At 34.8% G+C, this 20,636-nt stretch overlaps 1 protein-coding gene across 3 annotated transcripts in view; it reads left to right on the top strand.

Moving 5' to 3' along the window:
* Usp12 (ubiquitin specific peptidase 12) overlaps positions 1 to 19,528 on the top strand; it is an 81,516-nt gene extending 61,988 nt beyond the window's left edge. For all 3 annotated transcript variants that reach the window (XM_047553624.1, XM_047553626.1, XM_047553625.1), the window contains 6 exons: positions 2,830 to 3,059; positions 7,853 to 7,929; positions 8,053 to 8,136; positions 14,064 to 14,261; positions 15,144 to 15,222; positions 16,343 to 19,528. In XM_047553624.1, coding sequence (XP_047409580.1) covers positions 2,830 to 3,059; positions 7,853 to 7,929; positions 8,053 to 8,136; positions 14,064 to 14,261; positions 15,144 to 15,222; positions 16,343 to 16,444 — 770 coding nt within the window. In that variant the 3' untranslated portion in view covers positions 16,445 to 19,528. The remainder of the gene's footprint in view (positions 1 to 2,829; positions 3,060 to 7,852; positions 7,930 to 8,052; positions 8,137 to 14,063; positions 14,262 to 15,143; positions 15,223 to 16,342) is intronic.
* Positions 19,529 to 20,636: the final 1,108 nt, after the last annotated feature.

Here is a 20,636-nt window from a genome sequence, read left to right as displayed (position 1 = left end):
ATTTTTCATAAATGGGGAGGGGTCTATTACACATGTTCAGCATCTTTGTTTTATTTAGTATCTTAGAAATTTTGTCATATTAATTCATATAGAACTCCTTTCTTTTTCTCCACCCACTGCCCATTTTTTTTTTACTGAGGATTGAACTAAGGGGCACTTTACCACTGAGCTACATTCCCAGCATGTTTTATTTTTTGAGATAGGGTCTTGCTAAGGTGCTGAGTTTGGTCTTGAACTTGGCAACCCTCCTGCTCAGCCTTCTGAATTTCTGGGATTATAGGTGTGGGTCACTGCACCCAGCTCTGGAACTACTTTTTTTTTTTTTTAACCGTTTCTCAGTATTTCCTAACCAAATTATACCATAATTAAAACCATTCTGTTAAACGTTTAACATGTTTTGGTATATGCACTGATATTTACTTGGCACTACTATCTAGGAGAACTAGGTTGCATTCTGTTAAAAGCATTAACTGAAACTACCCTTTAAAATTTGCCATACTAATTGACAGCCCCAGTAATAGTGGATGAGAATACTCATTTCTCCACGCTCAAGCCAGCTCTGAACACTAAGTCAGTCATTTTAGTAAGTCACTTTTTATTTTGTCAAAGTGATGGGAAAATGATGTTTCGACATTGTTTTAATTTTTCTCTCTCAATTACTTGTCATGTATTATTTGGGCATTTGTATTTCTATTCTGAGCTGCCTGTCATTTCCCTACTTTTCACCTGTCTTCTTTATGTTGTCTTTGCCATGCAGAAGTGCTTAATTCGTATGTAGTCAGTCTCTGGGTTTTGTGTTCTGTTCATTATTGTCAACAATAATAGTAGCAATTGCTCATGACCTTTGAGTACTTACAGTGTTGTGTTCTAAGCACTTTTAATCTTCATAACAACTGTGTGAGGTAGGTACTATTATTAGCCCCAGTTTTTGGATGAGAAACTGTGGCTCAGGGAGATTCAGTAAATTACCTATGATGTAGATATATTTAGAGGTAGAACCATAATACCAGTCCAAATAGTCTTGACCTAGCATCTGCACCTTAAATTGGTATTTTAAAGGGTCTTTTCAGTATCAAGATCAAAATCATTATTTTAAATATACCTCTTCAATTAATACTTTTCACTTGTTCTCATTTTATTTTTACAAGAAGTTTGCAAAGGAAGATGGTATTCTTATTTTACAGGCAGGATAGTAAAAACCTTATTAGTATAGGGTTGAACATTTTCTCATGTTTCTTGGTCTTTTGAATTTTCTACAGATCACTGATTTCAAGTCCTTTTTGGTTTTCTTTGGTATGAGAAATTGTTTTCTATTGCATTATGGAAGATGTTTATAATTTCCAGATTTCACCTTTTTTTAACTTTTAAAGTGATTTCTAATGCATAGAACTTAATTTTGTGCAGTCATATCTGTTGGTATTTTAAAATGTAATTTTTATTTCTCTTTACTTTGACCTTCCCCTAAATTTTCTTCTAAATTATGTATGCATTCATTTAAATAATGTAATTGTAGTCTTTGTGGAAATTATTGTGTTCATTGAGGATCTAAAACCCTCCTAAATAGGGAATTTTTTTTCAAAGCATTTCATTTAATATCACGTAGGTGTTCTTGTTTAGTTAAGTTAGACTCACACTCTGCATTACTACAGTTTGTATGTTGCCTGGTAGAGTCAGGCTATCTGATGTGAATCTTGGGCTCTGCCTTTCCCTGCAGTGTGACTCTACCCTTTCTAATCCCAATTTCTAACTGAAAATAAGGTTACTAACAATATCATATGGTTAAAAGGATCAAATGAGATACTGCCTCTGAAGTCCTTAGGAGTTCTGTGGTAGGGTTGTGCCCTGTCAAGCCCAGTGCTTGATATTAGCACTGTCAGTGTTTCCATCACATCTCCTCATTTGTATAAATACAGGGAGCATTCATGGAGTTATAAAATCTCACAGTTGATGGGGACTCTAGAGGTTATCTGGTTAAATAGGTGATTTCTGATATGACATCAAAACCGGACTGCACAGCAGAGTTACCCAGAGGAACTTTGAAAAGCTCCCAAGTTCTGGGCTTCACTCCTCACCTACTAAATCAGACCCTCTGGGATATATGGCTCAGTAATTTACTTTTTTTTTTTTTTTTTTTTTTTTTTAAATACTGGGGGTTGAACTCATGGGCACTTTACTGTTAAACTACATCCCCAACCCTTTTTATTTTTTTATTTTGAGACAGGATGTTGGTTGCCGAGGGCTTTGCTAACTTACTGAGGCTGGCCTCTTAACTTGCTGTCTCCTGCCTCAACCTCCCAAATTGCTGGGATTATAGCGTGCACCATCATGCTGGCTTCAGTAATTTACATTTAATAAACTGTCTCTTAAGCAGTTGGCTTATCCTTGGCAAATGGTTGTCCAGCTTTTACTTTACAGCTTACCTTGTAGAATAATAGATTAGATGAGTGTATAAAAAGCAGTTGATTCTTATCTTTCCATTATCTACTATGCAAATGTGTGAGACTGTTCTATCCTTTTCTCATGAATGAGTTAGATTTTTTTTTTTTTTCAGTACTGGGGATTTGAACCCAGGGCCTTGTGCTTGAGAGGCAAGCACTCAGCCAACTGAGCTATATCCCCAGCCCAGTTAGATGTTTTTTAAAAGACTTTCATTCATCTTTTCCTCCAATTCAGTCATAATTTTTAGATGCAGAAGTATTGGTTTCTTGTACATTACAAATAATACTAAACATTTGTCCTTTTAGTTCTGACAAAATTACTACTTGTTTTAAAATTTGTTACGAAGGTATTAATTCTGAAATAATTCTCTAATTCCATTTTTATTTTTAGAACTTTTTGACAACTACATGCAGCAAGATGCCCATGAATTCTTAAATTACCTACTAAATACAATTGCTGATATTTTACAAGAAGAGAGAAAGCAGGAAAAACAAAATGGTCGTTTACCTAATGGAAATATTGATAGTGAAAATAATAACAGCACACCAGACCCAACGTGGGTACATGAGATTTTTCAGGGAACATTAACTAATGAAACCAGATGTCTTACTTGTGAAACTGTAAGTATATCATTAAATTTTGTATAGAAAAAATTTAATTCTTTATGTTAAAAGTTCTTTGAGGATGAGAATATGAAAGATAAAAGTTAAAGTTCTCAGGTATAATGTAGATGTTAAAGATGTACTTTCCACTTTAAAGTAATCTGTGTTTTTATGTAATGCTACTTATTAACAATGACTACCTGAGAGGATAAATGGATACTTGTTGCAGTATAAAGTGTTTGATTTTGTTTCAGTTGTGGAAATTCTATGACTTACTTTGGTAATCCATTGGAAACCTATTAGGGAGATAGAGTTATTCATCTCTTAATGACAGGGATACATTCTGAGAAAAACATCTGTGTTAATCACCTTTGCATTACTATGACCAAAATGATGGACAAGAAAACTTAGAGGAGGAAATGTTTCTTTTGGGCTCATGATTTCAGAGGTTCAGTCCCTGATTGGCCAACTCCATTGCTCTAAGTCTGAGGTGAGGCAGAACATTGTGGTAGAAGGACATGATGGAGGAAAAGGTACCCAGCTTATGACAGCTGGAAAGCACAGAGAAAGAAAGAGAGAGAGAGAGAGAGAGAGAGAGAGAGAAAGAGAGAGAGAGAAGCCAGGGACAAAATATGACCCCTAAGGACATGTCCCCAGTGACCTGCTTCCTCCAGCCATGTTGCACCTGCCTATAGTTACCACCCAGTAATCCATTCAAATTATTAACCCATCAAATGGATTAATCCACTGATTAGGTTACCACTCTCATAACTCAACTGTTTCATGTGTAAGCATTCTTGCATTGTCTATCACATGAGCTTATTGGGGGACACCTCATATCCAAACCACCAGTGGCATTAGGTGATTTTGTCATTGTAGAACATTGTAGAGGGTACTTACACAAACTAGATAGTATCAATTATTTGATGGCCTCAAGAGAGATGGTAAACACATGGTGTATGAGGCTGCTGCCAGTGTAACAGAGCATACTCTTTAACCTTTTCCTGTGGAAATAAAATACTCTGTGTATTAATTAAAATACAGTATAATAAATACATAAAATGGTAATAAAACAATTTGTCATCAAGTGTCCTGTACACAGTAAGGTTTGTTGACAACTAACACCATCGCAAATACTTAAGTAATGTCTTGTATTGCAGTAAGATGGCTATGACATCATTAGGCAATAGAAATTTCTCAGTGCAATTATAATCTGATGAGACCATCATTCTGTATGTGATCAGTTGTTGACCAAGATGTCATGTAGCGTATGGTTGTATATTAATTTGTTTTCCTTTTCCTATAATAGTGTATATTGTGTTATTGTAATAAAAACTGAAACATACTTTGCATACTCAGGGAGGGGAAAATAATCTTTTCTTGAATACTTTGTAAAGATGAAGCTTAAAATTGGTCAGATCAGATAACCGAGCATCTCATGCTCTTAACCTTGTCATCTAGTTTCTCAACAATGGAATGACAGGTCAGACTCTTTAAATAAGCATTATCCAATTAATGATTGTTGTCAGTAATGTAATTATAGTTAACTAAGGACACAATACTAATAAATAAATAAAATTCCCTTTCCTAAATAAAGTCTTAGTGGTCAACCTTATTCAAGTCAAGGGTAGAAGGTATGACTGAGTGTTTGAATACATCAGTAGTAGTCTGTGAAGATGTTTTGGGGTTAGAGTAAGGATCTTTAGTGTAAGCTGTTTTTCATTGACCCAGTCATCAGTTAATTTTAGTAATGACTCAGCTGGGCAGATGTTTAATGTCAGGAATTGGTCTGAATAATCATCTGTGAATGGACTCTTTTTGTTTTTTTTTTGTTGTTGTTTTTTTTTTTTTTTTTTTTTTGGTACTGGGGATCGAACTCAGGGCCTTGTGCTTGTGAGGCAAGCACTCTACCAACTGAGCTATCTCCCCAACCCGAATGGACTCTTTGTTAGCAGAAGTTTTTACCTGTGTCTTATAAGGAGAAATTTTCCTGTAATTGAATTCCAAGCGTTGAGAAGCATCATGCCCAGTTATTAGGGCAGTAATTTATTGGAATAATAGATGTAATCAGGGAATTTGCAAGTTTTTTGATGTTTATTTTAATGTAATTTGATTTGTTAGGAGATGTCAGAATATGTATATTTCAGTCTTGTTCAATGAAACAAAATAGTTAAATTTGCTTAGCATATTAAGTAATGGGTAAGGCTAGCAAGTTAGATTTGGGGTCCTCTGGAGGACTTTGGGGCACTAACAAGGCCTTTGAAATCTGTTTTGTAGCCTAGAAATGAGAGGGGCTAGAGAGGCAGCATTTTGAAGGAGAAACTTATATACATCCCCCTTGTTCAAAGGCCTTAATACTAATGTGACTTGTAAGGAATAGATACTGATCTTTTCGTCCATTCTTCTCTAAGTCTTTTCGTGGCCTGCAGTATATATTTGCAGATTGTTTTGCAAGAATTAAGCATGAATTGAGAATATTCCTCAGAATTGAAGTCCATCATTGTGCAGATTCAGTGATCATAGTGCCACATCTGTCAAATTAAACTGGAGGATTATAGAGTCCAGGACCCCTGAAGAGTGACTGTCATTTCTTCATTCAGTATTGCCAAATATTTAAGTACTAACTATGCCAGGTAGACAATAAGTAGTGGGTGGCAGAAGATGATTAAGACATTAAATCTCTGATATCAAGGTGCTTATAGTGTACCGAAGACCAACCAATAATAAATAGTCCTGGCACAGTGTTATGGTAAAGGTAAGCCCAAGATACCATGCAAGTCAGAGAACAGTAGACCCAATCTGCATGGGAATGGAAAATGTTTGGAAGGTGAGGGATGTGGGGAGTAGATTGGCTTCTGTAACTCTGTTATGTTACTCTTTTGTAATTTCTGGTATTCTCTGTTCTATAAAGGTTCCTTCTCAATCTAATTTCTTGACTTTTTCCATTTTTTCTTTAAATGTGGTTGTTGCTGAGGGTTTCATTGTGGGTTGCTTTTATACACTGCATTACCACTTGTGCTGATAAGTCCCAAGCTCAGTTCTCAGGTAGAGATCTCCATGTCTTCCCTGAGTTTGGTGCTGGTATCTCCTGATAACTGCATATGACATGACATGAGGACATATTATATTAGCCCAGCAGCTATCAGGCTTCTCTCCACCACTTGTAAAAGTAAAATACTGCCTCATTTGGAACCAACATAATCATAAACCACATACATTGTGACTCGAATATACCTAGATGATCCAGAGCAAACTTGTCAGAGTTTTTATATTATCCTAAAAGTAAACATTTAAAATTCAGACCCCCGAGGCAATATCTGAGAACCTCATTTTGAGGGGGGGGAGGGTAGATCTCTTTCCAAGAAACTCCAGGAATTTTAATCTTTATTTCTTGTTAGCCTATACATTTAAACCCCTGTCTGATCTGACTTTAGCCATCTTGTGCTGTACTATTCTTTGTGACCTACTGAGTTTCCTGCTAACTTGGGCTTATTATTTTTCCTTAAATACATCATGTTCCCTATTGTCTCTGAATTGTCTTTCTCCCCCCCCCCCCTTTGTTTTTTTTAAAGTCTCAAATCAGTTGTAGTATCACTCTACTTTGGGTTGTATAGTGGAATATAGTATTTTATGTGAGGGTTTAGGTTTCAAGGTTAACTTAATGTAGAAATTAAGTAGAATCAAAATCACTCTTAAAATTCCCTTAAATTATCCATAAAATACAGTATGCACAGTACCCCTGTTTACTTCTGTTTGTCTAACTATATCTTGTGTACAGCCCCCTAATCATTCACAGCTCCATGATACTGAGCTTTTAACATCGATGCAGTTTTAAAACAAGAAAACCTTTGATCAACAGAGTGTATAGTCATCATGGATGACAGGTACAGGAGAACTGAGTCAGGCATGTCTCTGGCATGCCCACTTAGGGGATTAGACTGAAGGGCATAGCTAGTGAAATTTATCTCTGAAGTTCTATCCTGTTGTCATTCAGATTAGCAGGAGTAACTTTATAAGGTGTTTTACTCATGGGCTGGGGCTGGGGCTCAGCGGTGGAGCACTTGCTTGGCACACATGAGGCACTGGTTTCAATCCTCAACACTACATAAAAATAAATAAAAGGTATTGTGTCCATCTACAACTAAAAATATTTTTTTAAAAAGATGTTTTACTCATAAAACAAAACTTTGTATTAGCTATTTGGTAGAAATAAAGGTAGGTCATAAATGAAGATTGTAATTTGACCTTTTGGGCTAAATTATTTTCTTGTAAAACAATACAGTTGGGCTAGGGTTGTGGCTTAGTGGTAGAGCACTTGCTTAGCATGTGTGAGGCACTGGGTTTGATCCTAATAAGCACCTCATAAAAATAAATCAATAAAATAAAGGTATTGTGTCCATCTACAACTAAAAAAAAAAATTAAAAGCAAAAAAACCAATACATTTAACATGTCCTTTGTCAAGCATTCTCATTCAGTCTCAGCCTGTTTTTTAAAGAAAGAGGATATATAGTATAATTTGTTCTGTGCTTTGAAATAACACTAGGGTTTTAGAAAGTAATGAGATTTTCTAGCATACTCTCCTTAGGTACTAAGAGAATCAGTCACATGTTTACTTCGGTGTTTTTGTCTATATAGGTGATAGGAGTTATTTATTTATTGTCCTTTTGGATAATTCAAATCAAGCAGTTTGCTTTCAAACTTAAAGAAAAAAATAATTTTATGTGATTTATAATGCATTTAATTCTGTCAACTGGGAACTTGGAGTTTCCTAATATTTGAAGAAATCAAAGATAATTGCCCATTTTTACAGATAAGCAGCAAAGATGAAGATTTTTTAGACCTTTCTGTTGACGTGGAACAAAACACATCAATTACTCACTGTTTAAGGTATGTGTAGAATTGTTTATTTTGAAATTTACTGGTTTTTTGGGGGGAGGGGGTTAGAATTTTTTAAATGAATTCATGATTTTCCGGTATTCATAAAATCAGTTTATTTTGAATTTTATACAGGGGCTTTAGCAACACAGAAACTCTGTGCAGTGAATACAAATATTACTGTGAAGAGTGTCGTAGCAAGCAGGAAGCACATAAACGGTAAGTTGGTGTCTTGAATTTTTTAGTGATTGAATTTTTTTTTTTTTTTTTCTGTCCTCACCCTAAACCATTTGAAACTATGTTGCTGATATTGAGGCTCATGACTCTTGGACACTCCTAGTAGGTATTTCCTACCAACAAGGAAGTTTTCCTAAGGCTCCATCCAAATCATAAAAGTAACAGACATTCAACTGTTTTCTCAGGTCTGATTCTGATATCATAACCTATTTCATTAATTCCATGTAAAAGCAGGATCTACTCCAGAATCACACATTACTTTTTGTTTTCATGTCTCTTTAGTCTTTAAATTTGGTACAGTTCCTCAGTCTTTTCTTGACTTTAATGATCCTAACTCTTGTGAGAATCATAGGTTGATTATTTTGTAGAATAGCTCCAGTGTTATTATTGCATGGTTATATTCAGCTTACAAACTTAGGAACTTACAGAAGTGAGGCTGTGCTCTTCTCATTATATCCTGTTAAGCAGCACACAGTTTTGATGTGTGCCATGTTTTGGGGCATCCCTGTGTTTGGTAGTTTCCTAGAAGGACTTATAGTTCTCAGCAAGTAATCATGCTCACAGCCAAGTGTTATCACAGGGAGAGGATACAAAGCACAGTCAGCAAAGGGGAGAGCCAGGCAAGCCTCCAAGAGTCACTGCCCCAGTGGAGTCATACAATCACTTAATTCCTCCAGCATAGTGACATCATGGGAATCTCTTCACAGACTCATTGCCTAAGAGATTTATTAGAGACCAGTATCCTGAGCACCCTCTGCCTAACACATACCAAATTCCAGACTCAGAAAGAAGGTAGTTGTTCAACATAAATCATATTGTTCAGCTTAAAAACTCTGCAAAGCAAAGGAAACAACAGAGTGGAAAGAACCTGCAGAATGGGAGAAAATATTTGCACACTATATATTTGAAAAATTGTCAATATCTAAAATGCATTAACAAAAACTGCAGTTAATAACAAAATAATAATTCCATTCAAAAATTGATGTAGGACTCAAATAGACCTTTTTCCAAAGAAGATACACAAAGGACCAGCAAGTGTATGAAAAGATATTCAGCATCATCAGATATCAGGAAAACGCAGATCAGAATCACACAGTATACTGCCTCACACCTGTGAGGATGGCCACTTTAAAATAAAAAAAAGAAAAGTTTTGGTGGATGTGAAGAAGTTGGAACCCATGTGCACTGTTGGTAGGAATGTAAAATTGTGCAGCTGCTATGGAAAACAGGTTCCTCAAAAATTTAAATATATCATTAGCATTCTAAAAGAATTGAAAACAGGCTCTTAAATAGATATTTGCACACCCATGTTCATTGTAACATTTAGTCATAATAACCAAAGGGGAAAGCAACCAAAGGGTCCCTCCCAGATGACTGGATAAAGAAAATGTGGTATATGCATACAGTGGACTATAACCAGCCTTATAAAAACTAGAAATCTTGTGTCATATGCCATAGCATAGATGAACCTGAGGACATTATGCTAAGTGAAACAAGCCAGTCACAAAAATACAAATACTGTATGATTTCCCCTTCTATGGTTTCTAAAATAGTCAAACTCTTAGAAAATAGAGTGGTTGCCAGGGACTGGGGAGGAGAAAAGGAAATAATTGTTTAGTGGATACAGAGTTTAAGTTTGGAAAGATGAAAAAGTCCTAGAAATCTCTTGTGCCGTTCATGTTCATATAGTTAACACTGTGGTACTATGCACTTAAATGGTTGTGATTATACACCTTATGTTACTTTTTTTTTACCACAGTAAAAATATACACTTGAAATACTGTTACTCTTATATCCACATTCATATTAATTAAAAAAATTCTTCAAAAAAAGGTTCAATCTGGGAACATTAAAAAGAATGATTTCTGGAAATGTTGTAACAACACAAAATAAATATTACGTGATCAGATGAATTTGTTACATAATACAATTTACTGTTAGATCTCCATGTTTTATATTGTAGACTCCTGAGGAGACTAATAAAGTAAAAGAAATTTACATTTATTTATTTATTTATTTATTTAGGAGTGCTGGGGATTGAACCCAGGGCCTTGTGCTTGCAAGGCAAGCACTCTACAGACTGAGCTATCTCCCCAGCGAAATTTAGCTTTTATAATGTAGCCTTTTCCAAAATTTATTTGCACATTAAGTCCCTTTCATAAGGAGTTGCCCTTATTCTGAACCCCAGTGCTTTGTAGTGCTTCATTATCTAATCCTTCCTCTTTGAAGGACTTCCCTTGGGCAGCTGCAGAAGGGAATTCTGGGAATTTCTTTTCAACCTTCAGAGTCCTTAACAAGTGACTGATAGGTTCTGAAGAGGTTGTGAAAGCTAGCTACCTTGCTGCGATTGGGAGAAATTGGAGGTGAAATTCATAGCATTCCTTGTAGGACTGGGTGGAAGCTGCCCTCTCTGGGATTTTGCCTGGGGTTGAACCCTTTCCTTCCTTCCCTCCCCAGGGAGCATCAGCATAATTAATAAGTCACAGGATGTGCCTTTGTCTCTGGATCTGCTTTGGGGGAATATGACCTAAAATAGAGAGGAAGTTGTATTTTTATTGTTGTCCATTTCAAAGTATTCTAATTTCCTTTGTGATTTTATTTGTCCTATGGGTTATTTAGATGTATATTGCTTAGTTTGCATATTTGGGGTATTTTCTAAATTTTTTTGTTTGTTTTTATCAGAGGACATATGCTGTGATTTCAGTCTTTTGACATTTATTGAGACTTCTTTTATTGTCCATTAGCTTGATGAACGTCCTAGTTGTACTTGAGTAGAATATGCATTCTGCCATTTTGGATAATGTTCCATAAATGTCAGTTAAACCCATAATTAGAGGTTAATGTCCTCCCTGTGTTTCCTTTTTTTTTTTTGTGAATATGAGAGCAGCCTGTTAAATACTTTTCATTTTCAACAGATTCATAGTTCTATAATGATTTTGTCTTGGCAGTTCTGATTATATTTGTCTGTTTTTGTCTCTGGTAATATTCCTTGTCTTGAAGTCTACATTTTCTGATATCAGTATAATATTCTTATTAATGTTTACCTGGCATATCGTATCTATTGGAGTACAAATTGAACACCTTATTGTTTTAAAGATGTAAAAGCAAGAAAAGGGGTAACTTTCATAGTTTTAATAGTTAAAAATTTTAAATCATTCATAGAAATTTTAAATAGTGTGGTGATAAATATCTTTTTAGAAGGAATAAATTTAAATAGAAAATTGATTTGTAAGTCACTTTACAGAAGATAGAAAAAAATCTATGTTTATTCAGAGTTCAATTATAAATAACTACAAAGGAAAAAAATGTTCTTATTACATTCTTATTTTTTTCTCTTACCTCTGGTGTTGGAGAATGAACCTAGGGCCTCATTTGTGCTAGGCAAGCACTCTACCACCAAGCTACATCCATAGTTCTAAAAAATGTTACATTCTGAGACAACCTTTTTGAAAACAGGCTGAAATGTACCCTGATGTAACTTCTTTCCACCTGCAAATTTAAATGGAAGGAAAACAAGAATCCCGTCAATTCTTTGATGTTGATGGAATTGGTTTTGAGCAGAAGACAACTTCTTTTTTCTTCTACAGAATAATGAATTTCACATTCCTTATGTATATGTCCCAATACTTTCCCATTTTTCTTTCAGAACCATTTAGTATGAGGGAAATTTTATTAGCTATTCTGTCCTCATCTTTAAAATATGAATCCTTAAGTATTTTTGACAATCTAATGTTTATCTCCATGAGTATTTAGTTTCTTGATAGTAGTTGATAGTTTTTCTCCTCGAAGAACTCTTAACTCTGCCAAGTAATATTCATAGCCTTCATGTGTTGTCTGATCAAACGTATTTTATGTTGTTGTTTAGTTGTTTTTTATCTCTTTTCTCTATTTGGATTTCCCCAATTTCTGCTTTTTAATTTCTCAAATGATATTTTTCATAACCATCAGGCTATATCCATTCTCTTTTCTCTTCCTGATCTTCATTGATTGCCTTCTATTAACACGGACATTTACTTTATGTGAAGAAAATTCTTCTGTATCTATATTCCATTGGAAGTTTTCAAAGGATACTTAGTAATTCTATAAAGATTTTGTTTTATCAACTCCAGATTGATCTAATCACAGGTCTGATGTATTATTATATGTGTATTTTAACCCTTTATGTTCTTTTACTTATGTATTTTCCCACTTAGAAACTTTTATGGTAATTGTTTGAAGTTGTATAACATTCTCTGTAATTTATTTCAACATTTTCTGTTGAATAGTTATAATTTTTCATAATATTAAGCTAGAAAAAGATTTTCTCATAAGTGCTCTCTTTGAGATGACATTCAATTTATATTCAAGAAATGGAATTTCTGAGACATAGTTCAAAAAGACTATTATTCATGTTGCTAGATTGCTTTCAAGGAATGACTAGGTGTGGTTTGGGGGCAATTTATATTTTTTTAACAGACCAGATTAGTTAAACAGTAAATATATTCAGAATAATAAACTGCCCTACCACATTTAAGATTTGTAGAATGCATATTTAATGTAATTCTAGAAAATGAATTTTCCCTTTATTAGAGGCAGTGGCATAATAAATTTCATTTTTTAAATTATGAAATTTAAAATTTTGCTCCACTGAACCCATATAAAATTGAGTTCTGCAACATTAGGGAAGTATTTGGGTTGGGATTGTATCTCGGTGGTAGTGTGCTTGTCTAGCATGTGTGAGGCACTGAGTTCAATCCTCAGTACCACATATAATTAATTAATTAATTAATTAAAATAAAAGTGTTGTATTTATCTACAACTAAAAAAATTTAGGCAAGTATCTGTCATGTGCTAGACATGTCGTTAGTGGAGAAATAAAAATGAAAAAGATGGTTTCTGTATGCCAAGAGAAATAGAAATGTCCTAGAAAAATAGAATGAACCATAAAATCAACCAAATTATTTAGCATGTAATCTTGATTTAGATAAAGAGTTGATGGAGGAATGGAGAGTACAGTCACTTATGCCAGAGAGCTTAACTCTAGAGCTAGGCGTCAGAAGAATGGATTATTGTAGATGAAGTTGAGAGGACCAAGACAGTCTCTGGGAGAAACAGCATTAGAGCTCACAGCAAGGATTATTGGAATGTAAAAGATATGCCTGGTTTTATACTTAAAAACTGAAGTCCTAAATTTCCAGATTATTTTATTCCCTTTCTAGGATGTATGTCATTATCATTCTTGATATGGAGTTATTTCTTAACTCTGGCATACATCCTTGGTTCACTGGTTTTTAACACTTCTGTTTTGGTCTCCTATTATCAATCTGTTCTTGTTTTATACTGGATTGATAGAACAAGTGGATTTCAGTCTACACTCAGTCCATCGTAATTGGCAGCTTCAAAGAATGTGTTTTGCTCTTGCTTTTTCTCTCTTACTCACTTGCTTTCTTTCTCCTCCTCGCTTTCCACTCTCTAGCGTGTGCCTTTTCTCTTTCCCTTTCTTTTCCTCTCATTTCTCTCTTACCCTGCAGGGAGACACTCTGTTTGCTTAATAAACTCCCTATGTGGGGGGGGGTAGGGGAAGAATGTGTTTTTCCTCCACTGCTCCTGAGCATCACGTCCATTTAGTCTTTTTATAAGGGGTATTTGAAAAACAGATTTCTTAACAAAGGACTGGTCCATTCCCTCTGTTTCAGAGCCATATTGATGGCTCTAATTACATGGATTGGTGATGGTGGGTGAGGTGGTTTTAAGATATTCACAGCATGGTGTTGCCAGTGTAAAAATAATTGGTAGAAATATGTGAAACTGGGTTGTGCTGGGCTATTAAAACTGACCATTATCTGTTAATTGGCAATCATAAAGTTTGATGTCAATTGGATGGATGTCTTTCATGAAATTGTATTTTTTCATCTTTATTTTTAAAATAGGATGAAAGTTAAAAAACTGCCTATGATTCTAGCTCTGCACCTGAAGAGATTTAAATATATGGATCAACTTCATCGATACACAAAACTTTCTTACCGGGTAGTTTTTCCTTTAGAACTCCGTCTGTTTAACACTTCAGGTGATGCGACCAATCCTGACAGAATGTACGACCTAGTTGCTGTTGTGGTTCACTGTGGAAGGTAACTGCAGTTATGGGGCCATAGTAGTGTATAAAGCAGACATGTTCAGGATGTTAGTGAATGATTCGAATAGAGAGCTTTTAGACATTCTCTATTCTTTACAAGTTTATATACTTTAAAATGGAGTTTTCCATTTTTGCTGAAAACTTTTGTATATTAAACTATTGCTTATTTATTATTTCTTTAAGGGCACTATGTCTGAATTCTTAGAACTTTAAAATCTGTCAGTTGGGGGTTGTGTATATGCATGTGCTTGTGTGCAGTAGTGGTTCTTGGTAAAATGTTGCTGCCTTAATAGATTTTGCAAAATAAATAATTTCTCAGATTAATTGGATATGATGTTCATGTTGTTAATGGTTATGAAAAGCATTTAAAGTAACTTTGGAAATAATCTTCAAACTTTTCTGGTTTTACCAGTGCGAATATTTAATTACTGGCTAGTTTAGTGTGTAGTCTTTTTACTTATTCTCCTTTCCAAGATGGTTACATGGATTCTGTGCATGAAGTGGTGGGGGGAGAGCTGCAGGGGTTTTTTTTTATTGTTTTATTTATAACTCAAAAAAAATCACAGACTACAGGAGGATCATATAATGAAAACTTGAAATTGGAACATACAGTTTTCATTGACTGCCCAGGATTCCTTTTAATAATTTAAAAACAGGGTACTCATCCTTTCCCCCTTGGTTTAAGAAAATTTGTACTGATTATTTGATTTTAAAATTAAGATACCATTTCAAATCAGCATAGCTGTAAGTTTGTTTTGGAAAGAATAAATCTCTGTTCTGGTTTCTCTATAGAACATGAAATTTAGGACATGAAAGAGTAATGTCAATAAATTTCATACCAAATTAACTTTTCTTTCTTTTTTCTCTTTTATTTTAGTGGTCCCAATCGAGGCCATTATATTGCAATAGTTAAGAGTCATGACTTTTGGTTGTTGTTTGATGACGACATTGTAGAAGTAAGTAGTTTCTTATTTTCTTAATTTTTAAAGAAGTTACGTGTATATTTTAATCTTAACATTTTTTTCCTCACAGTTTCTCATTCATATATGACTGATGATGAATACTAGACAAATGTCCAGGTTTTCAGATTATAGGCTGCTTCCTACTTTTTAAATTCCTAGTGTCCAAGCCCAAAGCTTAAATGGCCAAACAACCTTTACATGTTTAGAATAAACAAGGGAAAACTTTTAATTCCGTGAACTAGTTTTTAAACGTAATTTATTTTTAGAAAAATATGATCAAGTAGTATAATAACATACATATAATAAAACACACAAGTGTTAACAACTTGATGAATTTATGCTTTCCTGGGCACATGCAGCATACAGACACACTGGTAAGCACTAGCCAGATAAAGATGTAGTTCATTTTTAACACCCCAGCAAGCTTCTTCATTCCTCTTCTTTGGTCAGCACCCACAGCTCTCCCTGAAGAGGCAGTACCTTTGCCCTCCATCCCCTGGAACCTACTGTTTGGACTTCGATTATTTTGGTTAATTTTGACTATTTGGATATAAATGGATTTACACAGTATGATTTTTGTATTTGACTCTTTTCACTTATTAATATATTGTGAGATTTGGTCCCATATTGCCTGGAGCACCAGTAGTAGTAGTAATTTTTCATTGTATTGTAATTTTATATTGTATAAATACACCAAGTGAGAAATTTGTCTTTTTGTCAGTTATTGACTTATCATTGAGCAAAAGTGCCTTAATCGTTCCTAAACAAGTCTTTTTCTGAATAATATGCACTCAACTTTTCTTGGATTTATATTAGGTCAGACCATTAGAAATTACCATTTTTATAAGTTCAAAATGGTGTTTTAATTGTGATTCAACCTAAGCCTAGAGGTATAACTGCTGGATCAAAGGGTAGTTGCATGTTCAGGTTCAGAAATAATTGCTAAACATTTTTCCAAAGTGACTATACTATTTTACTTTCTCACTAGCCTTGTGGGAGAGTTCTGTTTGCCTCCATTCTCACCAGTACTTGATATTATTAATCTTGTTAATTTAAGCCATTCTGGTTGTCTAGAGCTTGTTTATGTCCTGATATTTACATTTTTGCCTTACAGAAAATAGATGCACAAGCTATTGAAGAATTCTACGGGTTGACATCAGATATCTCAAAGAACTCTGAGTCTGGTTACATCCTTTTCTATCAGTCTCGGGACTGAGGGGGAACCGTGATGAAGAGATATTTTCTGCCTCATTTCTTCTCTGGTTATTTTGGAAAGGATCAAGCACTGATTTTTCAAGAAAAGAGAAATGCAGGAAGCTCAGGGGGCAGTAGCACACTTTGCACACAATAAAGCAAAGACTCTGGATTAACAAGCCCTTCCTATCATGGTAGTTGATTTATTTGCTCAGGTATCATGCTGTCTGTGCAGTTCCATACAACAAGGAATCTAAATCAGAGATACCAGCTCCTCTTGTAAAACAGCCTTCCAGTTGTTGATATGCATTTTCTCTTTATTAATTGCACCAATAATGATTTGAATTCTTTGGGAGTGTGGTAGAAAGAATTGGAATCTGTGCTAGGTTGTATTGATGATTTAAGGAGAGGATACTCAACACACCGCACACATGCCTGTGTTCGGTATGGTTAGAAGCATATTCCATGGTCTTTTGAAGCATACACCAGAAATACTTTTGGGCCCAACACTTGCAGTTGCCTTCCTGATATAAAAAAACTAACAGATACTAGAATCCAGTGTCAGGAAGACAAATATGTTTTGCTTCTCTGAAGAAGCTTATAATAATATACAGTATATGTATATGTAGGGAACAATTGGTCAAAAGTGGCTTTTTGTTTCCCCAAGGGGAAAGACTGGCTTTGTAATTATAATTTTTTCCTTATTTATTTTACTTAAAACTGGTAGAGTCTAAGTATTGTATGAAGTGCCCATGATTCTGTCAGTAAATTTTAGCATATTTTTATTAGTTGTGTCAGCTTAAGTAGTCCTTTAGTTTGTTTCTATTTTTAAAAAGTGAATTTTAAATTTTATCTGAAATCACTAAGATACCTTGAAAAATTGCAATTAGAGAAGGTAAATATTCTTTTTCAGGAGGAACTGATATCTCTGGCTAAATATTTATTCTTTTGTCATAGTTTATAAGTCAGTTATTTTATTCTGCTTTAATTTCACTAAAATAAAAACTTAAAAATTCCCTGTAGTTCTTGGAATGAAAAAAGTAATTCTGGTGCAGTGGTGATATACCAGTCTTTAGAATTCTTGAATATTTTAATGTTCCAAGTTGAGCCACACTTGGGAAAAATTCATGTCATTGCAGTTATATTATTTTCAAATGTCTTTTCTTTTACTTTGGAAAGAAGTAATATATTCTTTGTAACTCTAGAAACCTGGATAGTAGCTAAAATCCTTTTCAAGATTACATTTTGAAGAAATAGACCAGTAATCCAAAAACAAGCCCCCCCACCAACCTTACAAATCTGAGTGTTCAGAAATTAAAATTTGTTCATTGAGGGTTTTAAGAAGTAATAAATGTAATGTAAAATGTATGTAAACCATTGCAGTTGGCATTTTCCCATACATCAGTAAGTTGTCTGACAGTGGTTGAATGTAACTTGCAGGAAACAATGGAAAATTATATTCAAAATAATAATAATCAGGCATTCAATTTTTTTTATTGAACTCTTTTCAGGCATAAATTTTTTTAAATTCTCTAAATTTTCTAAAGTTATTTTACTAAAACTGTTGACTCTGGAAAAATAACAAGAGAGTGTTTTTTGTGCTGCTATTTTAACAGTTATTATCTGTATCTTTTAGCTCAGGAAATGACTTCACCTATTCATCCCATAAACAGATCTTTAACAGGGTCACTTACTAATTGGGTTGCTTAGACAGATGTGCTGGAGGAAAATTATGATATTTAGTATTTAGTATTCATACTAAGTATCAAAAATATTTTGACAAATTCATTTTTAAGATGCAGTTTCTAATGCCTTACCCTGGCTGGAGATGTTTTATACAAATTATATATAGCCTGCCTGATCTACTGACATTGCACAGAGAATCACAACCAAGAATGTGAGGAAAGTCTGAGCAGTGGAAGTGCTTGTATTTTAAGGGCTTAAACCAAATTGTGTTGGAACTTAAAACTGTACTTTTACAGTTTTCTGTACAGAGAAAAAGGGTAAAGTGAAGCAGAGTCAGTTTTACCATCAGCTAGGACACAATATGTATAAGAAAGATAGATGAAGTCATTTGCATAAAGGTACAGCATCGAAATACTGTGTTGTGTTTGCTTTTATGTCTTTGGATTAAAAACATGCAGGAAAAACCAAGTTAAATTTCATGGTAGAGCGAGTTCTAGCGTTTGTGTTGGGTTCAATGGTAGTCACACACTTTGTTCACATTTACACCGTTTTTCATAGTATGATTTGTCGGGGGAGGGAGTATGGGGTGATGGTTCTAAATTTACTTTTTACTCTTGGTGCAGCTGGATCTAAGTAAAAATGTTTTGAAGTTTATCAGAAACTCAGTATACTTTTAGAAGAACATTTAGGGTTTAGATTGGGGGAAAAAAATAAAAGTATATAATAAGTAAGAAAAGTGACCCACCTAGAAAGCAATGTGAGTTTGTCCATTGGTTGGCTGTGATTAAAGTGAGGGGCAGGTTCAAGCTGTAAATGGGGCTAATTGCTATATAACTGTACATGTTTGTTGGGATAGCTGTCCCATATTTTGTATATTGGAATAAAAATTTCTATAAATTATAACTAAAAGTAAATATTCTAAATTAAGTCCCACTTCCAAGTCACATGGCTTCTGTCTTAGAAATTTTACTTTTAGAAGTACTTTTAAGACAGGAACCAGAAGACTTTAGGAAAAGGGAAGGAAATGTACTATATGGGTCTTGTGGCCTCTAACCATCAGTGTAGGGTTTTTTCTTTCCTTGATGGCAGTAGAAAGACCTCATGTTCATAACATACTACCCTTGATACTTTCTTTAAAGATACTTTTCATTAAAGATTCTCTCATGAGGTATTTGGCTGGGAGCTGGGAGGCTAAGGCGCTTGGGTCCTGGCTCTTCAGTGAACTTAACTGTGTGACCTTGGGCAAGTCACTTAACCTCTCTGTGCTTCAGTCTCCCTGTCTTGTAAAATGGGAGTAATACCTACCTCACAGGGTTGTTGTGGGGATTAATTAGAGATAATGTCTGTAAAGCATTTAAGGTTCTTGAAGAAGGCGCTATATAAATACAAAATAATATCTATTAAAGTTGGTTTATTTGTGCTTGTGGGTTTTTAAGTGTTTTTTTTTTTCTTTTTGCCTAAAATATATTTGCAAATTACAAATATACACTTTGGAAGTTGTAATACTCCTTTTACAAAAGTTATTACTTTTTGTTATCCAAAGAGATTTTCCTAAGAACAGCATTATGTACATAAAGCCATGTTCTGTATGTGCCTGTGTTTAATCAGCACATATCTTGCTGTGTTAGTTCTCTTTCTGTTGTGTGACAGAATACCAGACCATGGTGGCACAAGTATGTGGTAGAAGAGCTGCTCACCTGGTGGCAGCCAGGAAGCAAAAAGAATGGAGGACAAAGGACCAGGGTTCCACTGTCTCCTTCTCCGGCATGCCCCCAGTGACGTGGCTTCTCACTGGGCCCCGTCTCCTGAAGGTTCCACTGCCTCACAATAGCAGCTGCTTCAACAGCTTTGGGGGACACTCCAGGTTGAAACTTGCTTGCATTCTTTTTGGAGTGTCTTTTGGAAAATTCCAAGTTTAAATCTTTATGTTTAAAATCGTAGTGGAGAGAAGGAGAGATTAAATTACCTTACACATCACTGTCCACTTCCTCCTCCTCATAGTGAAGTGATTGTTCCTATAAAATCTGTTCAGCCTGCCCTTTCCACTTCTTAGTAACTTGAACTTTTTATTTATGTTGCTGTTTTCCGTAGTTCATTCTCATTCTCTCAGGGACCCTCCGTTCTCTACTGCCCTTTGTATTATATGGTGTTCACATGTTTGTGGAGTCCTGTTCTGGAAGCTCTCCTGTTTATTTAGGTCTCCAAAAGAGTGTTCTCAGAATAAACACAGCAACAAGTGAACTAGATTCTCACTCAGGACCCAAGGTGACTTTCTCTTTGTGTCACATATTTCATATTGAACTTGTAGTAAATGAAGTCCAGTGTATCCAAGAGTTTTTCATGGACTGTTAAAGTTAAGACTGCCCGTCCCCCATACCTTTTTCAAGCTCCTTTGTCACTCTTATGTTAACATTCTGAAGTTTTTCCACCTCTCTGTTTACATATTTTTCTCTTCTATTTCCAGAGCTGCTGAAACAACCCATTGTTTTTGAGTGATAGCCTGCATTTGTGAGTGGCGCTATACTTGG

Source organism: Sciurus carolinensis, chromosome 5 (genome assembly GCF_902686445.1).
Source record: "Sciurus carolinensis chromosome 5, mSciCar1.2, whole genome shotgun sequence".
Classification (NCBI taxonomy): Eukaryota; Metazoa; Chordata; class Mammalia; order Rodentia; family Sciuridae; genus Sciurus; species Sciurus carolinensis.
Note: the sequence above shows the minus strand (reverse complement) of the source record. Positions and strands in the feature narration are given on the sequence as shown.